At 38.4% G+C, this 24,932-nt stretch overlaps 1 protein-coding gene and 1 pseudogene across 1 annotated transcript; both read right to left on the minus strand.

The window, feature by feature from the left end:
* Window positions 1-1,081: 1,081 nt before the first annotated feature.
* Window positions 1,082-2,291, minus strand: LOC149173134 (uncharacterized). The gene is made up of 2 exons (XM_089426589.1): window positions 1,997-2,291; window positions 1,082-1,902 (listed from the first exon to the last, which is right to left on the minus strand). The coding sequence occupies exons 1-2, from the start codon at window positions 2,289-2,291 to the stop codon at window positions 1,082-1,084; spliced, it is 1,116 nt and encodes a 371-aa protein (XP_089282715.1).
* A 20,622-nt stretch (window positions 2,292-22,913) lies between these two features.
* Window positions 22,914-23,615, minus strand: LOC149173135 (3-phosphoinositide-dependent protein kinase 2 pseudogene; annotated as a pseudogene).
* Window positions 23,616-24,932: the final 1,317 nt, after the last annotated feature.

A 24,932-nucleotide genomic window follows, 5' to 3' on the forward strand; every position in this document is an offset into this window, starting at 1 on the left:
ACGCTCCAAGACAACTAGTGACCAATCAACGAAAGATGATGAAAACACATCCCAACATTCCAGTGACAATGAGGATTCCACAGGGAGTTCTCCTCATCAGGGATGCACCAAGAACAAGCGTTCAAAGAAGGTACAGAATGTGTGGAAGAGGAAGAATCATTTTAGTCACTATAATGAGGATGGGCATCAGAGAGCCACGTTTCAGGTACTCCATGACCAGAAAGCACCTATGAAGGAACTAACTGGTAAATTTTTTCAGCAAGCGAATCAGCCACAAGGAGATGACTCATTCACTTTGTTGAGTGAGAGATGGTTTTATTATATATAGTATCTTGTAATGGCCGCATTTTATAAATCACATGTTCTGAGATGATCGTAAAAGTGATGAAGTGTTTGCCATCACTTATGAATGCAACATAGTTAGCTTTTGGGCCTTTTTGTTCACGGTTTGGGGTATTGGTTTTTATGGTAATTCTGATGTAAACTTGACCAAAGAGTGTGTTATAAACACTTGACAAGTATGGGGTTGTTTGGGTCATGATTGGTCTTGTATGTAACTAGCAAAGAATGTACTACATGTTTGCATAGAATACAGGTGTTGGTTCATCACTTATGGCTTTGAAGTACAAAGGTAAAGGAGAAGGAAGTGTGGCATGTTAGGGCACTTGTTGTGCAGATGAGGGAGTACAGTAGATTCAAGCCCTGGATGTTCTCTGACTACGTAAATATTCAAACCCTGGATTTACCCCATAATAATCAAATTCAGATAACAGCCCATTCATCACAAGCAATGGATTAGCAGGAGGCAGGGCCTGCCTTTGATACGCAGAAGTATATGGATCTGATGCTTGCAAAGCATAAGCATCAAGCAATGGTGTACGCTGAGGCAATATTGTGTCAGGTCGCTATAATGGAACTAGGGGAACCTGATCAACAAATGGTACACATGTTGCTGCAGCGTATGGAGATTTCTTATATCCTTTTCCATAACATGCTTGAATGCTCCACCAATCCTAACCAAATAGGAAAATGAAATCGAGTTTGTGTCCAAGCGAATATCCATGGGATGGCACGAAGTGAATCAATTCCTCCACTTGGCTTCCTTCTCTGCTGACTGAGCTGTGGCTTTAGCGGCTTCCAGTTTCTCTTGTAAATCCTTTACTTCTGCCTTCAGTGTGACAGTGTCCAATTCTTGAGCCCTTAGTTTATTTTCTTGTCCCTTTAATTGTAGGTTTAATGTGCCTAGACGATGCTCGGCATTTTCAAGCCTTGCGAGAGAATCCTTGACTTCATTCTCCTTTTGTGTTATGGTGGCTGAAAACTCTGCTCTTAGGGTATCCTCTCTTAGCTGTGCTTGCTTGCTAGCATGCTCATGAAGTGATGTAGCCCTTTGTAATGATGTTTGAGATTCCTTCACCGCGAGATCATGCTTACGCCTCCATTCAAGTGCCTCCTCCTTGGCCGATTCAACTTGTTCACGGGCAGCACTCAACCTTGCTTCAGCAAAACTACACCTGGTCTTTAGCGAGGCCATTTCTGCATCAATCTGCTCTTTTTCAATCTGTTGCTTAACTATAGATTGGTCATACTTCTTCTTCAATTCAGAAGCTTCCTTCCTTGCTGAATCCAAAACTTCACACACATTAGCGTATTTTTCTTCTAATGAGCTGTATTTGCTTTGCATATTAGCCAATCTAGCTGCATATTCATCAGAAATCTTCTTTTTATCTGAAATAGCATCCTCGTATCTTTTCAAATAATCACCCCCATGCTTTTGACTAATCTCCAGTTGCTTTCCCATCAATGCTAACTTATCCTCAACTGAACGGTACTTTAACTGGAGAGCAGCCTTTTCAGATGAACTCTGATCCGCAAGCCTCTTCGTGAGGTCAAATATGGGACCTTCCAAACTTTGTTGTAGAAAGTTATCAAGTTTATTCCATTTGTAAGGACCAGAAGATGTGGATTCATACTCCGACACAAGGTCACCTAAAACCTTTTAACACCTGATCAAGTTTTGCATCAGATGCATAGCAAGCAGAACGCAACTTCTTGTCCATATTTTGAAGAATACTTGTGCACTTCAGCTCAGCCTCATTGAATGCACTTCGCTTAAACTCCTCAAATTGTTTTTTCAGGGTACTTTGAACCATCTTCTCATACTTCTGTCTTGTAGCACCAGCTCCCACCGCACTGTTGTTAAAAACAGCTAAAACCTTTTTTAATGTTGACTCGTGTGCTTCATGCAAAGCAACCTCTTCATGTTGTTTTGATTGATTGAAGGTCCCCATGTATGCTTCAATGGCAAAATCATAAGCTCTCCTTGTTGCTTCATGCAACACCTAAGGAATCCTGAAGAAGTTGAGTAGGCTTGCTATTACAATATGATACATGAGCACTTTTGTTGGCTAAAGCAGATATGATATCCCCAAGAGCTGACAGAGATTTATTGATATGTTGTGCTTCTCTAAGTCTATCACCAGTAACTTCTGACCTGTTAACCCTCTCGCTCCCAGCAAGGTCAACCAAATGAAGGCACCCATGAAGAATAGCTCCAGAAGACAAGTCTATTCCTTGCACATGCACAGTCAAGACACTGTGAAAATGACTACTACGTTCATTGAGAGCAGTAGCACCTACTGCCATGTTCTTTTGTCCAATTTTCATTAAATCTAAAACATCTGGTGTTGATTCAACAGGCAACATACTAGCATCAGGAACACTGAGGCCATTGGGTTGGGATATGCCTCGGATCACAAGCCTTTTATTTGAACCATCACTTGCAAGCAGATCGCGTACTTGCTCATTATATATTTCTATCATTTGAACACCAACTTCATACTGAAATAAGTCTCTTCTTTTTGTGAAATCTGAAAAAGGTCATTTAATGCTCAGTAATTAACTCCCCAGTCATCCTCTGATGATGAATTTGGACCAGTCATTGTAAAAGTCTTTCCAGAACCAGTTTGACCATATGCAAAGATGCAAACATTGTGGCCATCTAGAACACACCGTATTCTAAAAACACTTGCTCTTGAGATGCAGGACCAAAGACTTTGTTGAAGGTAAACATTCTTTGGGCTTCTTTCCCTTGTTTGTTGGGATTAACAATTAACCACTCTCCATTTTTACCAATGTAATCTATAGTAGTTTGGTTTCCAGACTAGCCTGGGAGAAAAGGCCTCACTCTGCAGTACACCCTAATATTTCCTTTCAAGTCTTGAACTTCATTGTACAATTGTCGATTCTCTGCAAGAACCTGGTGATAGTTTGAAACAACAGCTGATAATCTGGTGATTTGGTTCTATATATGGCAGTACATAGCATACCCAACGTTTTAATTTCCATTTGCAAGTTCTTTTGCACTTCTATTACTTCTTCTTTGGCCAGTTGAGAGACAACCTTCACCTCCTAGAGTGTTTGACAATGGACACACAAGAACTTCTGATAGTTAGAATCTTTCAGCTTCAAGTTCTTCATCTCCATAATAGATAATGTTGCTAGCTCTTTAGTTCACAATCCTTGAGAACCCCCTTTTTTTAAGTTCCTTCCACTGCGATAGGTTTTCAACAGGATTTAGAACAGGCTATACATATTGTGAACGGATTCTAGCATTTTTGTTCACACCTGCATTCTCGAGAGTCTTTGCACATCCTGTCTATTGACCTCTCTTGAATATGGCTGTTGACCTACCCAACTATCCCCAAAGTCATCCTCGCAACCAACAATTTTTGCTTCCTTGAATCTAACCCACTCTAAATCACTGTCAGCTTTCATTCTTTACAACTCGGAGCCCAAATGAGGAAAGCAACCATGTCAACTGGATGCTTCCAAACGAAGGCACAACCATTGAAAAATTCCCAATGCATCTGCTCCCAATAAACACTGAATGAACATCTATAAATCTTCAAGTACTTCCTTTCTAGAACCACGAGACCAACAATTGTATACCTTTCACCAACAATTTCACTATCAGCAATGCACAGTGCCCTCTGCACAGGATATCTTTTTCAATCAAATCAGAGAAACGAGCTCGCCATATGTTGAGATGAGTATTAGCAGCACGATAATAGACCTCAAATTCTATCTTCTCTCCATCTCTATCACAATCCAACCACAAACATCTCCTAGTTTCCTTTGGATCATAAAACACATAAATAGCTGCACGAGAAGATCTTTGATTTAATCATTCATTTGGTCATATCTTTTGATCCGGGAGCCCGTTTTTGGAGTGTGATATACCGTTGGAAAGCTCTTTTCGAGCTGCTCCTAATAAAAATACTTATGACATGTTTTTCCCTAAATATAATGTGCAAAACATATAACACAACTAGACATAGTAAGAGTCCATGTTGATCCGTGGTGACAGGTTGCGAAGACTGGAACTATCATCGGCCTTATTGAGGATGGTAGCTCCTTGGAGGCATCAAGAACACTGTAGACCAAGTGCCTCATCCATTGGGAAATATGGTCAAACAACTGCAAACTCAAAACAACTCATACCAAACCAAACATACACATACTGCAACTTGTACATAACAAATATCGGAAACTGAAATGTTGCCTTGGGCAGCTTATTTATTTACAAATCTACCCTACTCTGATGCAAAATTGATAGATCAAGTGATGTTATAATGCCATATCAACCAATCAAGTAACTGTGACAAGGATGTTGCCTAGACATCATCAAAAATATGCTGGAAACAGACAAGAAAGGTTGGCACAAGAAGTTGGTTAATGCCTTATGGGCTGATAGAGTAAGTCATAAGAAATCTATAGGTATGTCTCCATTTGAATTAGTTTATGGAATTGACACAGTTTTTCCAACATCCCTTGCAATACCAGTTATGAAATTGCTACAGGAGGCTGGCAGTGAGGAGGATGACTTTTAGAGAAGAATCAATCAGATGATTCATTTACAGCAAACAAGGGAGGAAGTTTTCCAAAACACTTTCAGATTACAGGAAAAGATCAAAAAGATCTATGACCGGAAAACAAAAGTAGATAAATTCCATCTTGAGGATGTAGTGTTGCGGTGGGATGCTAGGAATGAAGATAAAGGCAAACATGGTAAGTTTGAAAACTTATGGAAAGGACCCTATAAGATTGCTGCATACAGAGGACAAAATGCATTTCTACTAAAGGAAATGGATGGACAAGATTGTTCAGGAGGGCCAGTCAATGGTAGGCTCCTGAAGCACTACTTCTTCTAAGGTGATTTTTGAAATCATGATATGATCATTGTATATACCATTTTTCCCTTTTATTTCAAGATCTCAAGGTACACAGTCATTCTAGCTTGGGGCCCGAAGTGAATGCTATAAAGTTTGAATGATATGTGTATGTTTTGTCGGTTTTTAATAATTTTTAGTCACAGTTTGAGTCTTGAGTCAATTTTCATAGTGTCAGTTTTTATTCTTTGAAGTGTCTTGACCCTATTGCCCAATGGATAAGGCTACTAAGTCTACGGTGTTCTTGGAACCTCCAAGGAGCTACCTTCCCCATTGGAGCCAATGTTAGTGTCAATGTCTTCACACTATCATCAGTGATCAAAATCTGCTCTTTTCCATTGCATAGTAGGAGTCTCATTCTGATGAGGATGCATTCCATTAGGTCATGGATCCACTGATGGTAGGGTTTACTTCGGTTTTTCCCTCATGATATGTAGTTGATGATCTTCTTTCATACTTTTCAAGCATGATTCATGTTCATTTTGCAGTCCATTTCATCAAATCCTAAGGTTTGGTCTCATTAGGTCTTAGGGTTTCCTCCATGGTCAAATTCAGTGATTATATGTTAATAATGGTCAGCAAGCACATGAGGAGGCCAATAATGATGGGTAAATTCATAATTTGTTATTTTGAAAGCTTAATGTAGTTCTCACCTCAAAACTTGTTTTGAGGTGAAAACAGAGTATTATATTTTTTTATCTTTCATCATGATGTAATTTTATTGTTTCTATATGTAATATTTGTTCCCAAGCTCCTCCTAAAACTTGTGATGCTGCCAAGTCCCTGCCACTGCAAAAATCAAGTGATTTTGAGCATCAATTCATTTTCCAAGCAAAAGAAAACAAGCATGAAAAACAGAGCATTGTAAAAGACAAATAGACATTATAAAAGTGGGTTTTAACAAACAAAAATCAAAAGGTGAAACTCTATAAACTCATTCTCCTATTTTTCATCCCATTGCATCATTATTGAATATTAAAGAGCCAAGAAGAGAGCAAAGGTCGATTTTCAAGTGTTATTGAGCAAAAAGAGCAAAAGCGTTGCATTTTTGAAGTTTTGGATCGGCACTGCGCTTCTGAGGGGTGGCATTGTGCTTATGGAGATTTTTCCCATTGTAAAAATACATGGGTGCTAAGCTTTGAGGCCGGCACTGCGCTTTGTCCAGCAGAGCCCCAAATCACCACAAAATGCCCATTCCACCTCAAATTTGCCAAGTTTACCTCTTTTGCAAGCAAGTACATAAAAATCTCTTATTGTTTATGGTTTTTACATCAAGTTTTTGTGATTTTTCACTCTTAAAATAAAAACCCTAATTTCTAATGCAAAACCCTAGTTTCCCTACAAATTGTTTCATGAATTGAAATCCTCACTCTACTATTGTTTTCTTACTCTATCCACTTTTTATTTCTCCCTACGCCCCACTCCCACATACATTCTCCCTAAACCCTATTCTCACACTCTCCCCAAACCCCCTCATCCATACACTCTGCCCATTCTATTCCTCCACATCAATTATCCACACCTAGCCATATATAACCATATTGTTCAAAGCCAAAGGAAAACAATGGAAAGAGACAGTGATTATGAGTATGAAGAAGAGACACTTAGTGACAGCTCCATGGAGAGACATAGACAATAGAGGAAGCCCCATAAAGGAGGAAAAATCATCAGAGAGGAGCCCACTAGCTTGAGGGAATTACAGGCCTGCCCACTTGTAGTTTCTTGTTTCAGGCATCAAGCATGTTTTGAATTTTGTGAGATGGTGGAGAGAGTTCAGTTTCACCACGAGTTGGCTAGACTTTTTGTGACTCATTTGCATAAAAAAGAGGTGACACTTTCCAGAGTAACCTTCACAATATCATCAGTTGTCATTTCAAAGGCCACTAGAATTCCTATTGTGGGTGAAAAATGGTATGAGGGTCATGATATTGATGAGGATTACTACGAGCCCTATATCAAGGTTAAATACAGAAATCAAGTGAAGAAGTTATTCCCCTTTGAGTTTTTGGAAAACAGGTATGTTCCTTTGATGAGGATTATTATCAATTACTTCACTTGTGAAGGTAGGTTCTCCTGGTTGTATGCCTATCATATTAGACTCCTCATGCATTTCACTAGAGTAAACATGTTGAATCTCCCTTAATTCATGTTTAGTAACATTGAGAAAATGGCACATATTGTACAGAGGAAATCATACCCCCAACAGTTGAACATCATTTATCATTACTCTTTAATTAAAATCATTATTCTACACCAGCTTAGCCTTCTTAACATTCCATGGGAGACTTTCATTGCTCATGAGATGTTCAAGGGCCCACAAATCTTCTCACAAGTGCATCATGAAGAAGGTGGACCTTCTAGCGATGGAGAAACAAGGGAAGAGGCCAAGGAAACCAAAACTGCTGAGGTGCCAATGTATTTAACATATCATAGAGGCACAAGGATAATTTTTGTAGCTGCTAGGCAAGTGTTTGCTCCATAGACTATGGAAGGGGCCTTGCCTTCATCATCAATCCACAGGAAAATGTTATCTCCACGCAGTGTGAAAGGGGCTTTGCCTTCGTCATCAACAAAACAGGTGCAGGTTGAGCAGTTGAGCAAAGGAAAGGAAAAGGTGCAAGAGGAGGATCTTGATGATGAGCAGGAAAGAGATTTTGACCTTATTGAGCATGAAGAGCCATAGCAACACTTCACTCATCATGGAAGTGGCATTATTGACTTGGAGGCTCAGGATGAAAACACCATCAAAGATCTCATCATTCAAGAAAGAGAAGCTAAAACACAATCCCTGGTAGATAACTTAGAGAGAGCCAATTTCATCATCAGATATTTAGAGCAGGAACAAAAACAATTGAGTGACAAGCAAGTCCTCATGGAGCTGTGAATGATCAAAGAAAACAGGCAAATGGCTAAAGAGGCTCATGTCAAGTTTACTCCTATTGAGCAAGAGATTGAGAATGATAGGGAAACATGGCTTAAGAGGGTCAACATACATCTTGAAGGGCTGATTGAGAAGGCCAACAGGGACAAGAAGATGCTCCGTCACATGGCCTATGACCCGCAACAAAATCTGCAATATGAGGATTAGGAAGCTAAAAGCTAGGTCGAGGAGAGACTTAGAGGGAAATAAATAGCAAGATAGGTTGGAAATATTAGTTGAAGCCTCACAAGCCCATCAAAGCAGCTGATGGTGGTGTCCCATGACAAATTTGGGCAAAGTTTTGGAGATTTTTTACAATTTTCAAATTTTGAAATTTTCACCACAGAAAATTGGCCCAGAAGCATAGCGCCACTGGCGTTGCGCTTTTCCTGGAGCATCAGATGGAGAAAAATTTTGTATTTTTGGATTCAACCTGATGAGAACATACACCCTGGAAAGTTTCATAAGTTTTGTAGCAAATCTGGGTCACCAAAAGGTCCAAAAACTAACAAAAAATGACCTTTCTGCCTCATTTTGGACATACAGAAGCAGTCTTGGGAGATTCAAGTTTTGAGGGGGGAAATGACCTCCAAATTCAAAAATTAAAATTGTTCCAGAAATTAGACTTGAATACCTTTCCAATGAGCTATCTTGGGCTCAATTTGGTTAAGGGTAAGGCCTCCAAAAGTAGGTGGAAAGTGGTGCTGCGCTTTTGACCAATTTGCCCAAAAAATCCAAATTTCGCCTGTTTTCACTGAAAATTCACTTTCTTTCTCCTCATGGATGTTTTCACTGATGTAATTGATGACATGGCATGTAAATGTAATGGTAAATAGTCTTAGAAGGTAGATTCATTAGTTAGAGGTGGTTTTGAGGCTAATGAATCAGTTTCCATGCCTATAGAGGCAAGTAGTTAGATTGTCTATATTCCTGGTCCATATTTGGAAATGGTTGTAATAGCCCCTCTTCTCATGGATTCGACCCCTGATGGTCAGGATGAGTGGTTTTTTTGTCTATATTATGTATTTTCTTTTTCATTGGCAAGGGTTGGATTCACTTGGATGCTCTGAACAATATTGTACATCATTGTAAGTAGTTTGGTAAGGAAATTAATAGGAGTTGCAACTATTTTTATAGGATACCTATGGTATGGTGCTTTTGCATAGTTTCTTCTTTTTTTATCAGTTTTTCACATGTTTTAAGTATGCCAAATCTATTTCACTGCTTCTAACTAGATGATATCAAGATAGATAGGTAGAATTCATTATTTACAATGCTTTGCCTTGGGAAGCCATTCAGTATTCTATGTTTTCTACTATTTGAGAAGGATACATGATCTTTACATGCCCTCCTCAGATCCTCACCAGCCTTTGACATCTCACCTCACTCAATTTCAAGTGTAAAAGTTTATACCTACCTTGCCCCATAGAACACCCTGTATTCTGACCTAATTTCCCAACCCAAATTGCCTAGCTCCATTTGATCCAGCACAAAAACCAAAAAATTCAATCAAAATTCCCTGAGCTACTATACCTAGCCTAAAATCCCATCTGATCTAGTCATTTTGACTGAGATCCATATAGGAGAGATCCCTCTCTCGACCTGGTAGGGCTAGCTACCAGGTTAAGCTTGGTTTGTGGTTATCCTAGGATTGCCTTCCTTCAGCTTGAGGTCAATCTAGGCTCTAACAGATTAGATAACCATCAAGGATATACATTCTTGAGTCATGTCTAATGGTTGATTAGGATTAACATCTTAAGTTGGATACATGGACTTGGTAAAGAATGGTTCAAAGGACGTACTTTTTTGTAACAACCTTGGGTTCATTTTCTAAGTAAATAAATCAAACCAAAGTCATGGGACATGTTTTCCAGGATGAATGAGGGGAAAAACATTATATTGGGATCTACTTGAGGTTATTTATTTATTTATTGGCTATGGAAATTGGCATTGGCATTAGCAAGAGGCAAAAGGAAATAAATGGAAAATTAATTATTATAAGATAGCAATGACATGTGGAAAGGTGAAAAATAAATAAAATAAAATGAAAAAAAATCCACTTCAACAGGTGGGGAAGAGGAAGAGACAAGAAAAAGAGAAAATAGTAAAAGACTATGCATGTAAATAAAAATGAAGTAAAAAGGGAAAAATAAAAATAAATCGAAGAGACATCATTCTAGCATTCTCTTTGAGGAAAAAGGAGAGAGAGAACACTACAACAAAGGAGAGATCACTTGAAGACAAGCAACACAAGCAAGAGACAAGAAAGGAAAGCAAGAAGCACAAGAGGAATTTTAGTGGTAGCCAACAAGAAGGTTGTAACAACAACTAGCAAAGGTAGAAAAGAATAGAGAAAAGAGTAGCCAACAAGAATATTTTTAGCAAGTAACAATGTGCATGTTTGATTATATTGTTGGGATTTGAATGCATAGTTCAAGCATTGGTTCTCTAGTCACTTTTGTTGTCATTGGCATGGAGATTTGCCTAGATTGATAGTCATGTACAACCTTTCCTTATGTCATTTCCTGGATATCCATAATGTAGTGGGTTCCATGTTTGGTTGAGCTTTGGATGCCAATATATTTTGGATCCTAGTTGAGGTGGTCTCAGGAAAATCCCAAGGGTTGAGGGTGGTGATGGTTTTATCTGGGTGAGCCCTTGACAAGTGGGTGGAGTCAAGAAAATCCTCTAGATATGGTGAAGAAATTATGAGGCATCCAATCTTGTATTAGTTTTGGTGATTTATGGACCTTGCTTTAGGTGAAATCACTATGGCTCGAGGGTGGAGGTGGTTTTCCTCTAGATTCCATATATGGTTATGTTTTGGTTTTTATGCCATGTAATCCCCAATTCAGGTTTGGAATATGGAATGGGGTGATTAGGCTGGAAGAAAGATTTGGTTCAATCCCAATTTATGGTCGGATGGTACGTGGAAGTCCTTGACTTGGTTGGCACTCTGCATATGTCAATACGTGTTAATATTTAATGATATCAATGAGCACAAGTTTGTTTATTGTATGATTATGTGACTGATTTGCCTTGGCCTCATTCTGGTTAAATGTTGGTTACATGAATGGTATATCTCTCATTGTATGATGTGCTCTTGTTATTGACCTTGTTCATGGTTTGACAAGGTATTGAATATTTTATATGAATTCAAGAGCTAATATTTGTTTTTTACAGCTAGTATGAGAGGGCAATAAGCCTTCTTGATGAACATCTGAAGAAATTAACGATTCGATGAACAATTATGCATTTATGACCTACAGGTACCATGTTTACCAAGTGTTTGTATAAATGACTAACATGTGATTGTAAGCTTGAGAAAGAGTAGAACTTAGAAACCAAGCCTTAAGCCTTATACAAACTGTTGATAAAGTTTTTGGCAGTTGGCATGTAGGATAACCCTAAAAATTCGAAATAGATTTTCTAACTGCACTCTCAGAATTGGGCAATTTTGGTTGTAGCCGCATGGAGGATGGGTTATCCGTGTGGCTGGAGCCTTTTGGCCACACTGGCAAACTGCATGCATGCAGTTGGGCTGTAAAGCTAGGTTGAAAATGGTTCCAGCTCAGAGAAAATATCACCAATGGAAATTGTTTGACATATGGGTGATCATGTGTCCCTAAGAAATGCTATAAGTTTGACAAGTGGACCCAATTTCAGTAACTAAATCTTGGAGGTTGGGTCATGCATAATAACTCTCAACTCGTGTTTACCCTAGTAAGTAAGTTAAAGTGGGTAAATGTGGGGTGTAGAGTTACACTTTTCATTGGGATTAGGAAATGGTCCTATGAAGTCATACCTTGGGAACACTTAGGTGGGGTATGTGCCTTGAGAGGTGAAGGCATCCAACCTCCCAACATTGTGATTTAATCTAGTGGAGAGATAAAGAATTCTTGTCAAAGCCTTGGTAGTTTGACAATGTTGGTTCTGATGACGCTTTCATCATTTATGCTTATCAATATGAATCCTTTCTTATAGAAGTTCTCAACTTGAGAATATCATGAAAATTCATTATGAATACCTCCCTAGTTAAGAGGGAGTGTTGAAATTGTAACTAGGTTCAATCTTCATAATTGTCATTGTACATGTAGCAATATGTATTTCAAGTAAAAACAAAAGAAGAAAAATAAATTATTATTATTTTGTATCGTGTTGTTCATGCTTTATTTTTTATCAAAAGAAAATTTCAAATGGCATGTTCTTCGTGTCCCTATGAAAAGAAGAAAATTAGAATTTTTGTGTCATTGGTTCCTTCAAAGTTGTCCAGTCGGCTCTCCTATCCATCAATGGCTATGTTATTTGAGCCACCTTTTTCCATACATGAATAATTATATATTGGTAGAAATCCTTCATCATTTTCCAACCATTCGGATCTCCTTCTGAAGAATACAACTCAGGTATGTGGTATAAAAATCTGAGGCATATTCTCCTTAAGAAAAGTGAGCTTCTTGCAATATCTTTTGTCTATAACAATGCAAGTTCCTTGAGGTATTTTCTCTATAACAATGTGAGTTCCCAGAGGCTCCTTCTTCTATGATATACGAGATAACTAAGGGACCAAACTTATATGATGATGCAAACTTCAAGAACTACATTATGATATGAATTCTAGAGACATATCCTCCATAATAGTTCGAATTTCAGAGAAGACATATTCTCCATGGGGATGCGATTTCAGAGAAATACATCCATACGAATTCAGAGAGACATATTTCTTATGATCATACGAGTTCAAAGAGGCATATTCTTTATAACAATGTGAGTTTAGAGAAGGATTGTTTTCGAATGATGATGTGAGTTTTAGAGACATTTAAGGACAGACATATGACAGATTAGTTGACTAAACCTGGTAGGGTCGTCCAAATTTCAACAAAACTTTGATTATTTTACCACCAAAAGAAAGAGGCCTTTGGGGTGACATATACATTGGATGTCAAAATGGATCAAAATACCAATAAGAAATTGGTCAAAGGGACAATTGAAACCATATTTACATTTCAATTCAACTTTAAACAACAATACATATGGCATATTGTTTCATGATGGTAACTTGCTTGCTGGACATTTTGAACCATTGTTATGCAAAAAACAAATTGACATATAAATAGTGTGAAAAGAAATCAATATGTTGAAGGATATGAAAACATATACCAACAATTAGCACAAATAGAAAATGAGATGTTTTCAAATGGATTTGAATGAGTGAATGAATTCAAGAGTGCTTATGATGAATGTTTATTTAAATCTATTTGTCATTTAACAAAAAATGAATATGGTACTCTTGGTTGGCGATATATAATGACACAAACTATTTCGAATGTAGTAATGCATAGTGAGCCTTTTGTAATTAGTTGCACATACCAATACATAAAAAATGATATACAGAGAGATGTATAAAGAGAAACAATTTGGAAAGCATATGTTGTGCATTTGGAATTGTAATATGAAAAGGGAAACATAGAACGTGGTCAAATTGTTTATGACTATATGACCTATCTTTGGGGTATCAAAATACAAATATGGGTTATTGAGATAGGTGTTATGTTAATTAGATTCAACTCAAACAAAAAGACACTGAAAATATAATCTTGAACCATTGCAACATATAAGGGATACAAATATTAGCTTTGAATCAATGTTTTATGTTAATGAAAAATATAAAAGGAAGAAAAGGATATCTCTTGGATATGTAAAAAATATATGGTGAGCAATAGTCCTGTTATCATTGAAAATGCTGTAGCCAAAATTTTTTAGCCTGGCTTAAAGAGTGAGTATTTTCGCAGCGCAGCCCGTTTTAGTGATTTCGTAGCGTGCTACGAAAAGGGGAATTTGTCTGAATCCACAGCCAATCTTACACAGCTGTCATATTCATCAAAATCCATTATCAGTGATTGGCTTATATTTGAGAGAGATGTTGCAAGTTTCCAGGTGTGTTACATTGGTGAAGAATGAGAACATGTTGCAAGGTTATGTGCAGAAGCAGGGGATATTTAATGTGTGTTTAAATGGCTACAATCCACCTAATCCTTGTATACCGGTGGAGTCCTGGTGAGTTTGAGATTTACAGGGATTCATGGTGTGGCAAATTCTTCAGATGGTTCATAGTGCATGCATTAGGCATCAAATTCTTTTACAAGTTCTTTTGGTTCACGGTATTATTTTAATGAAATACTTCAAGTTATTTACCATGTTATCATGATTCAACCTGAGGAGATGTCTACTGTGAGCCACAGTTCTTTATCAGAATTTGGTGTTCTGGGTTTTTGAATTGGGTTATTCAATAGAGAATCCCAATTTATTGATCCTGTGGGAAGTTTAATTTGGTAATTTTGCAAATGGCGCCCAAGTCATTTTTGATCAACTCATAAGCAGTGGGAAATCGAAATGGCTTCGCCAATTTGGACTTGTTGTTTTGCTTCCTCATGGATATGATGGCCAGAGCATCCTTTGATTGTCATGTCTCCAAAGAATTTTCTTCGGCACAAAGACTGCAGATCAAATCTGTCTTTCGGGCAAACAATGGTTAATATGATGAATGTACCCGATTCCTGGCTTTATATGATGCACAAGTATCCAAGGTTTTAATATACAGGTTTGATGAATCATTCCGAAATATAAACTGGACATGATTCTCTTTTTGAATGATGATATCGTGGTACAGAAAGATTTGACTGCACTCTGGTCTGTCGACCTCCAAGGAAAAGTAGATGGTGCAGTTGAAACATGTAGCGAGAAGTTTTCATTGCTTTGACAAATATCTGAACTTTTCTAATCCTCACATAGCTCAGGAATTGATCCGAATACTTGTGGTTGGGCATATGGAATGAATGTTTTCAATTTGAAAGAATGGAAGAAACGTGTTATAACTGGCATTTACCACGGGTAGCAAAGCATGAATGAGGACAGGGTATTGTGGAAGCTTGGAACACTGCCACCGGGTTTGATTATATTTTACAACTTGACCTTCCTTCTGAGTAGTTCCTGGCACGTATTGCGCCTAGGATACCACCCAAGTGTCGAGTTTTCTGATATTGAGAATTCAGCTGTCTGTCACTATAATGGAAACATGAAGCCTTGGTTAGAGATAGCAATGAGCAAATAAAGGTCTTACTGGACAAGTAATAACATACGTGTTAATTATATGACACATGGCCTCTACAACAGCGCGCCGGATTGTGGATTACGTTTGTGGAATTGCCAGATGTTATAGACCATTCCATTCATGCGCAAATGGAGGATTGTTATTATAATCTCTGGCGCTCATTTAAAAGCCACAGTTCAAGAAATCGGGGTTTTCTCATACTCGGTTTTCTGCATGTGGGAGTTTCAGATTCAGTGAGATTGTAGGTGAAGTGGTGGAGTTATTAGCTAAATATCTATTTGTCAGGTCATCCCCATTCTCTTCTCCTTGTTCACCAGTGACAGGCTTCTTAAGATTTTTGCGCCCTGTTGCTTATCATGACTGGGCCTTATCTCCTCTAGTTATTGATGTCAACGGAGTTTTAATAATGAAGGAGACTTTCATTCCAAAAGATTGCGGCCTAAAAGAGAACATCTAATGTAGAACCTTCAGATTGTCAAATAGTTAGAGCAGAATCAATGCGTGTTAATGGTTTTATGCCGGCAAAGATAATTCGTGTGAAACTGCTGCATCAATTTTCATGGGGTTGCTCAGAAGTTGTGAACTTTGATCTTGAAGATTGGCTACCACATGGCAAAGCAATGTTATGGAAATGGCAACCATGCGAAAAATCTCCAGTTCACCCTTGTTTAAGCCCGGATCGGCTATGTTATAAAAAGCTCTGCAATTTACTGTTGTTTTTTCCAATAAGGCCGATTACTTTTGTCCTGAAAAACAAAAGCTCCATGATCTCATCATGGCACTTGATCTTCCACATGCTGATCATCTGAAGTTACGCCTTTTAATTTTTCAACGGTAGACAAGGGCGTGTATAGGTCTGGAAACCCTTCGTCTGTGCTCAATCATCTATCTTTGCCAGGAGCCGTATTCAGCAGACAACATAAAGTTTTTAAAGAATCATGGAATTAAGCTATTTCATTTTGGGATCGAAGGAAACAAGGAGCCTTTTGTAAATATACCAGAGGAGGTTATATGAGAAATATTGAAGGTTTTATTGGATGTTGGGAATCATCCTGTGCTGAAATCACAAGGCGGAACCAAAATTCTTCAGCGCTCAATAATACTATCTGACAGGGGACGGATAAGAAGAGTAAAGTTGGCACATGTCATCAATTTTTATGAATACCTGTGATTGACTGGCTTGAAATCAAATGTTGTGGATCAACACTTTATTGATGTGTTTGATGTATCCAGTTCTAAGTAGTCAAGCTGTGTATCCATGTGTTTCTGAGATTATAAGTTGGAGCCTAAATTCTTCACCTACATAATATTGAGCCATGTCTGGTAATCTGAAGCATATAAATTTTCTCATGGTTATATGGATTATGACCAGCTGGAGAAACACAGTCCTATTCAGGCTTAAACTCATTGTGGCTAGTGCTTATGCGCACCATTATGATTATGCTCGGATGCGCAAAGTTTATGACAAGTAAAAAAGCTGTGTTGTTGGCGGACATGACAAACATAAATGGACTTGTTGCAACTGGTGTAGTTCCATTTTCTTTTAAGTTTGCAGATGTAGTGATTGTTACTACACACAAGTCACTTCGTGGTCATCATGCTGCAATAATATTTTATGGAAAGGGTATCAAAGAAATCAACAGGCAGGGGCAAGAGGTTAAGTATGACTATGAGGAAAGGATTAACACAGCTGTGTTCCTTGGTTTTCAAGGTGGTTTTCATAATCATACCATAACTGGTTTAGCTGATTGCTTTTAAATAAGTAACTCCCTCAGAGTATAAGGCATATCAAGGGCAGGTTCTCAGTAATTGTGTTCATTTTTGCTAAGTGTTTAAGTGAAAGAGGTTATGGACTTGTTTATAAGATTCATTCCCGAGGCAACGGCCTATTTCACAGGCTTGGCAATACCACAAGTTCAGCATGCAATTCAAGTTGTTGATGAAGTGAGAGGGATGGAGTGATCTCTTAATGTGTTACAAGTTTCATTGGATGCCACTGTTGGAAACCAATGCAGCCATAAGCACAGTGTTAGCAGAAACCAGTGAAGAAGACTGTGTTTTCTAAATCACACAGCAGTTTCGTAGCGCGCTACGAAACTGCTGTAGGTGATGATTTAAAGCGCAGGGCAGCTAGTGTGATACTGTGAGCAGCTAGTTTGACACGGTGAGCGGGAGTTGTGGAAAAGGAACAGCTGTCTATCAAATACCACCTACAGCACATCAGAAACCTGGCATCATTCCATTCTTGGGGTCATTAAAGGATTTGGGAGCAGGCTGCTATATTTTAGGAGAATGTTGGGAGACAAAAGGCCGACAAACAGGAACAGCTCCCTATATTTCAGGGCGATGGAAAACATATTATGTTAAGGGCCAACAAACAACTGCAGACACCTTTTCAGCTCATAAAGTTTCCAGCTCATTTGAAAGGTGTGGTGATATGCGGTGTTTGGGAAGAATTAAAGAACAGCAGACTTGTTTTTTAAATGATAAAGAGGAATGGAAGACAGGGGACCGTGGATATAGGATGGTTAGTTTTATCAATTAATAGGCTGTCTTACAGCTAGCATCCGAGACCAGCTTGCTCGGTGAATGCTCCCTTAACATATCTCAGCCATAATGAAAATCATACAGCTGTCCAGCATCCAAGAAAGCATCAAGTCTGCGAGGAGAATGAAATTAGTATTTTAGTTGGATTAGGATTGTGTGTAATTTTAGTTCAGGATGTTTGTAATTAATGCAGTAGTTAAGAGCATGTAGGAAGAATTAATTGCCACCTTCGAGGCTCCCCTCATGCTGGAGGAGGAAGCTCGAGGTGTTTGAGTTTGCTTGCCTATATATGGGCCAAGTTAGGATGTAAAAAGGGTTGGACTGTATATACAAAAACAGAGTTTTTTAGAGCTTATGTAAAGACTGTTACAGTAATGGCAAACAGGGTTTTTTCTTCCCAAGATTCTCAATGCATCTTTTTGTTCAAATGTGATGATGGTTTAGTTTCTTAATGTTCTTTTTACAGCCTTGTTATGGCACAATCCCTCAGAATTCATATTATATGCTCTGACTTCCTGTGTGCTTGACAAACTGTGGGTTTTGGTGAAGCATGTTTGAACATCACTCCGAATTCATTTTTTAATGCTCTGACTTCCTGTATGTTCAGCAGGCTTTGATTTAGGTAAATTATGTTTGAACCTTTGATGATGCAAAGAGCCTTGGCTTCTATGAGATGACTGTGATTTGGTTTATTAACTGTGAGAGACTCCATAGCCCAATGAAGACTAATTTGATGTATGTCCAACCAGCTATATTTTTATAAATGTGTGAAGAGTTAGCCCTCTAGTGTTTGAAGGATTTTGTCAAGAGTTGTGAGAGAGCCCTCTCTGATTAGGAAGGCTAATTCCTAATCTAAAGTATGGTCTGAAACAGTTACATGAGACCTTGCTTGGTTGCAGTCCCTAGTACTGGTTTTGTGATAACATTTTGGTGCGTCTGCCGGGAGCTTAAGATTGAATTTCTGAAGGTAGCAGGAGTTCAAATGATTTTCAAGGCTGCAAAACTACCTTGGCGACTCCATTGTTGAAGAATTCAAAGTTATATATTCATGGTGATTCCACTGGAGTTATGAAAGACCCAGAAGCTGCCCTTCTTTGTTCAAGGTATGCATGCATAGATTTCTCAGGACTTCATGGTTTCCCAAACCATTTTCCCAAGGATGTTTATTTTCTAAAGAATGGTCCGAAATTTAACGGTGAAGACTTGAGTTTAACGTTGGAGCATATCTCAGATTTTTGTCATTTTGCACAGCTTCTTAGAATTAAACATGAGGATGTTTGCATAAGGTTATTTTATGATTCTTTCCAAGGGAAATGCAAACAGTGGGTTGAATGCTTGCCTGCCAAGTCCATTAAGTCATTACCAGACTTTTGGCTTTTGTTCTTGGAGGAATGGATAGATAGGCCAGAGGTGGAAGTAGAATCTCCCTCAGTTGAAGGTTTTAAACAATGGAATAGTGATCATAGTACAGAGGAAACTAATGAATCTTTTTCTTTGTCCTTATCCTCATATCTGAAATCCTTTGACTGCAAGTCAGAGGATAAGATGAAATTTTTTGATGAATTTGCCAAAGATATTGAGAAAGAAATTGAAGGTTTAGAAGGACAAATTCAGGCATACAATCTTCATGATCATGATTATTATTCCCAAAAGTTTCCTGTGACAGAGCGCAAGGAGCTGCTTCCTCTCTCTTTCATGATTGAGGAACTGAACACTGTAATTGAAGATCAGTTTGCACAGCTGGAAAGTTTCAAGGAAGGACAAGCTGATCATGTGTTTTGGGATCCTATAGCTGATTACATGGAAGAATTTTATTCTCCAGTGTTTCAGCTTACCTATGAAGATCAGAAACTTTTTCAGTGGCAGTGGTCTTTACATTATCACATTGGATTTGAAATCCAATACATTCAGATAAGATTTCAGTGGCAGCGGTCATCACACTATCACATTGGCTCTGAACTCCAGGACAGTCAAAGAAGTCAAATGTCAGATAAATCAAATGATTGGCTGCATTGGAAGTTTCATATTGATTGAGCTGAGGAAAGTTTGAATTGTTAGGGTAGGTAGGTAGATTGCAAATAAGCTCAAGGTTAATTGAGCATTTCTTTTCAGTAGATATAGCTCTTATTCTCCTACAGTCATGCTTGTCAAGAAAATTTCAGTTTGTCAAAATAGATAAGGCACTGGAGCTGCATGTTCTTAGTGCACCACAAGGGCACACTATCCCTAGTGGAGCCACACCTTTATTTGCTCATTGCTATCTCTAACCAAGGCTTCATGTTTCCATTATAGTGACAGACAGCTGAATTCTCAATATCAGAAAACTCGACACTTGGGTGGTATCCTAGGCGCAATACGTGCCAGGAACTACTCAGAAGGAAGGTCAAGTTGTAAAATATAATCAAACCCGGTGGCAGTGTTCCAAGCTTCCACAATACCCTGTCCTCATTCATGCTTTGCTACCCGTGGTAAATGCCAGTTATAACACGTTTCTTCCATTCTTTCAAATTGAAAACATTCATTCCATATGCCCAACCACAAGTATTCGGATCAATTCCTGAGCTATGTGAGGATTAGAAAAGTTCAGATATTTGTCAAAGCAATGAAAACTTCTCGCTACATGTTTCAACTGCACCATCTACTTTTCCTTGGAGGTCGACAGACCAGAGTGCAGTCAAATCTTTCTGTACCACGATATCATCATTCAAAAAGAGAATCATGTCCAGTTTATATTTCGGAATGATTCATCAAACCTGTATATTAAAACCTTGGATACTTGTGCATCATATAAAGCCAGGAATCGGGTACATTCATCATATTAACCATTGTTTGCCCGAAAGACAGATTTGATCTGCAGTCTTTGTGCCGAAGAAAATTCTTTGGAGACATGACAATCAAAGGATGCTCTGGCCATCATATCCATGAGGAAGCAAAACAACAAGTCCAGATTGGCGAAGCCATTTCGATTTCCCACTGCTTATGAGTTGATCAAAAATGACTTGGGCGCCATTTGCAAAATTACCAAATTAAACTTCCCACAGGATCAATAAATTGGGATTCTCTATTGAATAACCCAATTCAAAACCCAGAACACCAAATTCTGATAAAGAACTGTGGCTCACAGTAGACATCTCCTCAGGTTGAATCATGATAACATGGTAAATAACTTGAAGTATTTCATTAAAATAATACCGTGAACCAAAAGAACTTGTAAAAGAATTTGATGCCTAATGCATGCACTATGAACCATCTGAAGAATTTGCCACACCATGAATCCCTGTAAATCTCAAACTCACCAGGACTCCACCGGTATACAAGGATTAGGTGGATTGTAGCCATTTAAACACACATTAAATATCCCCTGCTTCTGCACATAACCTTGCAACATGTTCTCATTCTTCACCAATGTAACACACCTGGAAACTTGCAACATCTCTCTCAAATATAAGCCAATCACTGATAATGGATTTTGATGAATATGACAGCTGTGTAAGATTGGCTGTGGATTCAGACAAATTCCCCTTTTCGTAGCACGCTACGAAATCACTAAAACGGGCTGCGCTGCGAAAATACTCACTCTTTAAGCCAGGCTAAAAAATTTTGGCTACAGCATTTTCAATGATAACAAGACGCACCAAGGCTAAATGTTATCACCAAAATGTTATCACAAAACTAGTACTAGGGGCTGCAACCAAGCAAAGCTTCATGTAACTGTTTCAGACCATGCTTTAGATTAGGAATTAGCCTTCCTAACCAGAGAGGGCTCTCTCACAATTCTTGATAAAATACTTCAAATACTAGATGGCTAACTCTTTGTCTTTTTATGAAAACATAAATGGTTGGAAACACACCAAAATGAATCCCATTGGGCTATGGAGTCTACAATATCCAGTGAACAAGAAAAAACACAGTGATCTCATAGAAATCAAGGCTCTAAACATCACAGGTCAAACAAATTCCACCACATATAGTCGGCTGTATACACAGGAAATCAGAGCATATAATCATGAGTTCTGAGTGATTGCATACAACAAAACCATAAAATAACATAAAACATAAACCATCATTACTTCATTTGACCATGATAACACTTCGAGAATCTTGAGAAGAGTATAACTCTGTTTTTACTATTACTGTCAAAAAGGTCTTACAGTGGCCCAAAACAACACACTTTTTCTATTAAGTATCCAACCCTTTTTACATCCTAATTTGGCCCATATATAGGCAAGCAAACTCCAACACCTCGAGCTTCCTCCTCCAGCATGAGGGGAGCCTCGAAGGTGGCAATTAACTCTTCCTACATGCTCTTAACTACTGCATTAATTACAAACATGCTGAACTAAAATTACACAATCCTAATCCAACTAAAATACTAATTTCATTCTCCTCGCAGACTTGATGCTTTCTTGGATGCTGGACAGCTGTATGATTTTCATTATGGCTAAGATATGTTAAGGGATCATTCACCGAGCAAGCTGGTCTCGGATGCTAGCTGTAAGACAACTTATTAATTGATGAAATTAATCACCCTATATTCACGGTCCCCTGTCTTCCACTCCTCTTTATCATTTAAAGACCACACTCCGAGTTCTTTGAACCTTCAATTAATCAACGCATAACCACCATATGTTATATGATCTGGATACTTCAAGGACCAACAGGTGTATCAACCGAAGATTCTGGTAACCCCACCAATACCTTAATAGTTCGGTCATAAATTGCCTTTGGGAAAACTTTATGAAAATAAACAAAATATTTCATTTTCTCTTCAAGAGCTACACCTGTCACTGTTTGAGTGGTTATGAAACCCATGTATGATCTCCCTGCCTGAGTTTGAGACCTTCTTTTACCATTAACTCACCTCATCATCGAAATTCATTGTTTTTCCATAAAACAACATTCTACAGCAGTTTCGTAGCGCGCTACGAAACTGCTGTAGATGTCAAAACAGAACCTATGTATCTTTGAAGCGTTTTCTGCTTAGATTCATGATCTCTTCAGACATTTGTACAGCTATTAGGAACCTAAATAGTTTTAAGAAGATGAAACTTGCTTCTGTCATTACATATCACAGCAAACTTGATTAGCATCAAACCAATAAAAAGCTTCATAAATCCCAACTGGAACGTAAAATCACTGTAGTATTCCTTGTTGTCTTCAAATCTTCAAATGAAGTGGTCTTTTTCAAAGTACAGATCTTAAAGTTGGAAGAATTCAACACTTGGACATTAATCTCCTCAGGATTATCAGACCAAACTATCTCACCCTTCTGTACCAATTTGACTGGGTCTACATATATCAACTTCGGCTTGTCTGTCAGAATCAGCTGCATCTTTTTGTTGTAAAGTTTCCGAATTTTCTTAACCAATGAAACCATCACAATGAACTCCCCTGGATCTAGAAATTTCTCCCATTTAGAGTCAAAAGCATCGATAGTATAACATTTAGCCTTGTGCTCCTTATTCTCTACTGCCACTGATGATGAGGCCAACTCTTTCTCTTTGGGAGGTGCTTCATCATTAGTAGAACCACATCCAGCATGTGAAAGAAGCCACCCAGCATCTTCAGCTTCATCTTCCTTATCAACAGTTAATGGTGGGGCTAACTTTGGAGCCAGCATACCCCTAACATTATCCCAGTCAACTCCCTTGAAGAAAGGATGGCTCTTGAGAGAAGCATACCCTTCAGGACCAGAAGCCAATCTTTTAGATGGGTCCATATCCAGCAAACAATCAATAAGGTGCCGTGCTTCAGAAGGAAAATATTTAGGAAATTTGAAACCTCTATCCATCAACAGCGAGTTTGTCATCAGTCTTTTCCCACAGGTTTGAGGGCATCCGTCAATGGCTTTACTAGAGCAATAGAAATCTCCCCAGTAATCTTTGCAATTACTCTGTAAACGAACTCTCTTACAGCTTTCATTGCATTTACAAAACCGCTCTGTTTGTTTAGAGGTGTATGATATGTACAGAATTCAGATGCTTGAATTACTCCATTCTCATATCCTTTAAAATCAACACTATTTGGTGTAAGCACGATGACCTCCTTTTGCGCAATCTGCAGATGGCAATGTTATCAAAAACCATGGCGATTTCTCTCTGAATTGCGTTGTAGATGGGCGGTCTCTGATCAATTCTGAATGTCCACTTTTAGGATAAAAAATCATATTGCAGACGTTCCTGTCCTTCACAAAATGATGACAGAAGTCCGACAGTAGACACGCCTCCAGATCGCTGCTCCTTTTTGTTTTCCCACATCTTATCTTGCTCTTCCTTGGATACTAACACGTGGTGGACCTCGCCTCAGCCTTTTTAGTGTCGGTGGAAGTTTCACTCTCACCCTTGTTATTAATAATGACAGAATCATGAACAGATGTTACATTCCCTTTCATTAACCCCTCCTTTTACCGAACAGATGCTACAGTCATCTAAGTCTCTCTAAAAATCCGCTGTTACAAATAACACGATTTTTCACAAGCGGAGAAAAGCCTGACGGTGGGTATGCAACTAGAAATGCCGTATTACAAATGACTTTCCTGGTATCTCCAGTGTCGACCTCCATAATTGAGACATATGTCATGGTGACAGCGTCCAAAGGTGGAGCATTGTTACAGCTCAGTTGAGTTTATTTGTCGACATATTCTCCACACAGCTTGAGAAATCAAACAATATAACCAAGCTAACATTGATAGATGATACCGACGCTTTTATATCATTTGCATGAAATATTGTGATTTCTGTATGCGCAAGAGGGCGCCACAGTAAAGAGCGTTGATAGGCAGAGGCAACTCAATTTTGTTGTTTTATCTCTGAATTCACAACCCTTACATATGCTACCTGACCCAGAAAATATAGAAAATTAATCTTAAAACATGTCCTTACTTCCTTCTCGAGGATCTTGGTTTTGTGTAGTTGCATACAAACTCCTCTTGCAGCTGTACCCTCAAATGAAAATCCTTGCCTATGACTCTCCAAAACTGGACTACGAGAGCATATCTGGATTCCAGTTCCCTCACGATCAAACGATGGATTAGGGACCTCCCATAAACAAGAATCATGATTCTCCAGCTCCCCTATGGAAGGTATTAGATTCTTTACCTTTATATAACCTCCATTCAAAATATCAG

Source organism: Pinus tabuliformis, chromosome 4_2 (assembly GCF_031772625.1).
Source record: "Pinus tabuliformis cultivar Carrire ecotype Pingquan chromosome 4_2, CPIR1, whole genome shotgun sequence".
NCBI lineage: Eukaryota > Viridiplantae > Streptophyta > Pinopsida > Pinales > Pinaceae > Pinus > Pinus tabuliformis.

Coding starts and splice junctions, on each gene's coding strand:
- LOC149173134 (XM_089426589.1), bottom strand. CDS start 2,291: ATGGGGACCTTCAATCAATCAAAACAACATGAAGAGGTTGCTTTGCAT. Junction 1,903..1,996: donor ACTTGATCAGGTGTTAAAAG/GTTTTAGGTGAC, acceptor AAAGTTTGGAAG/GTCCCATATTTGACCTCACG.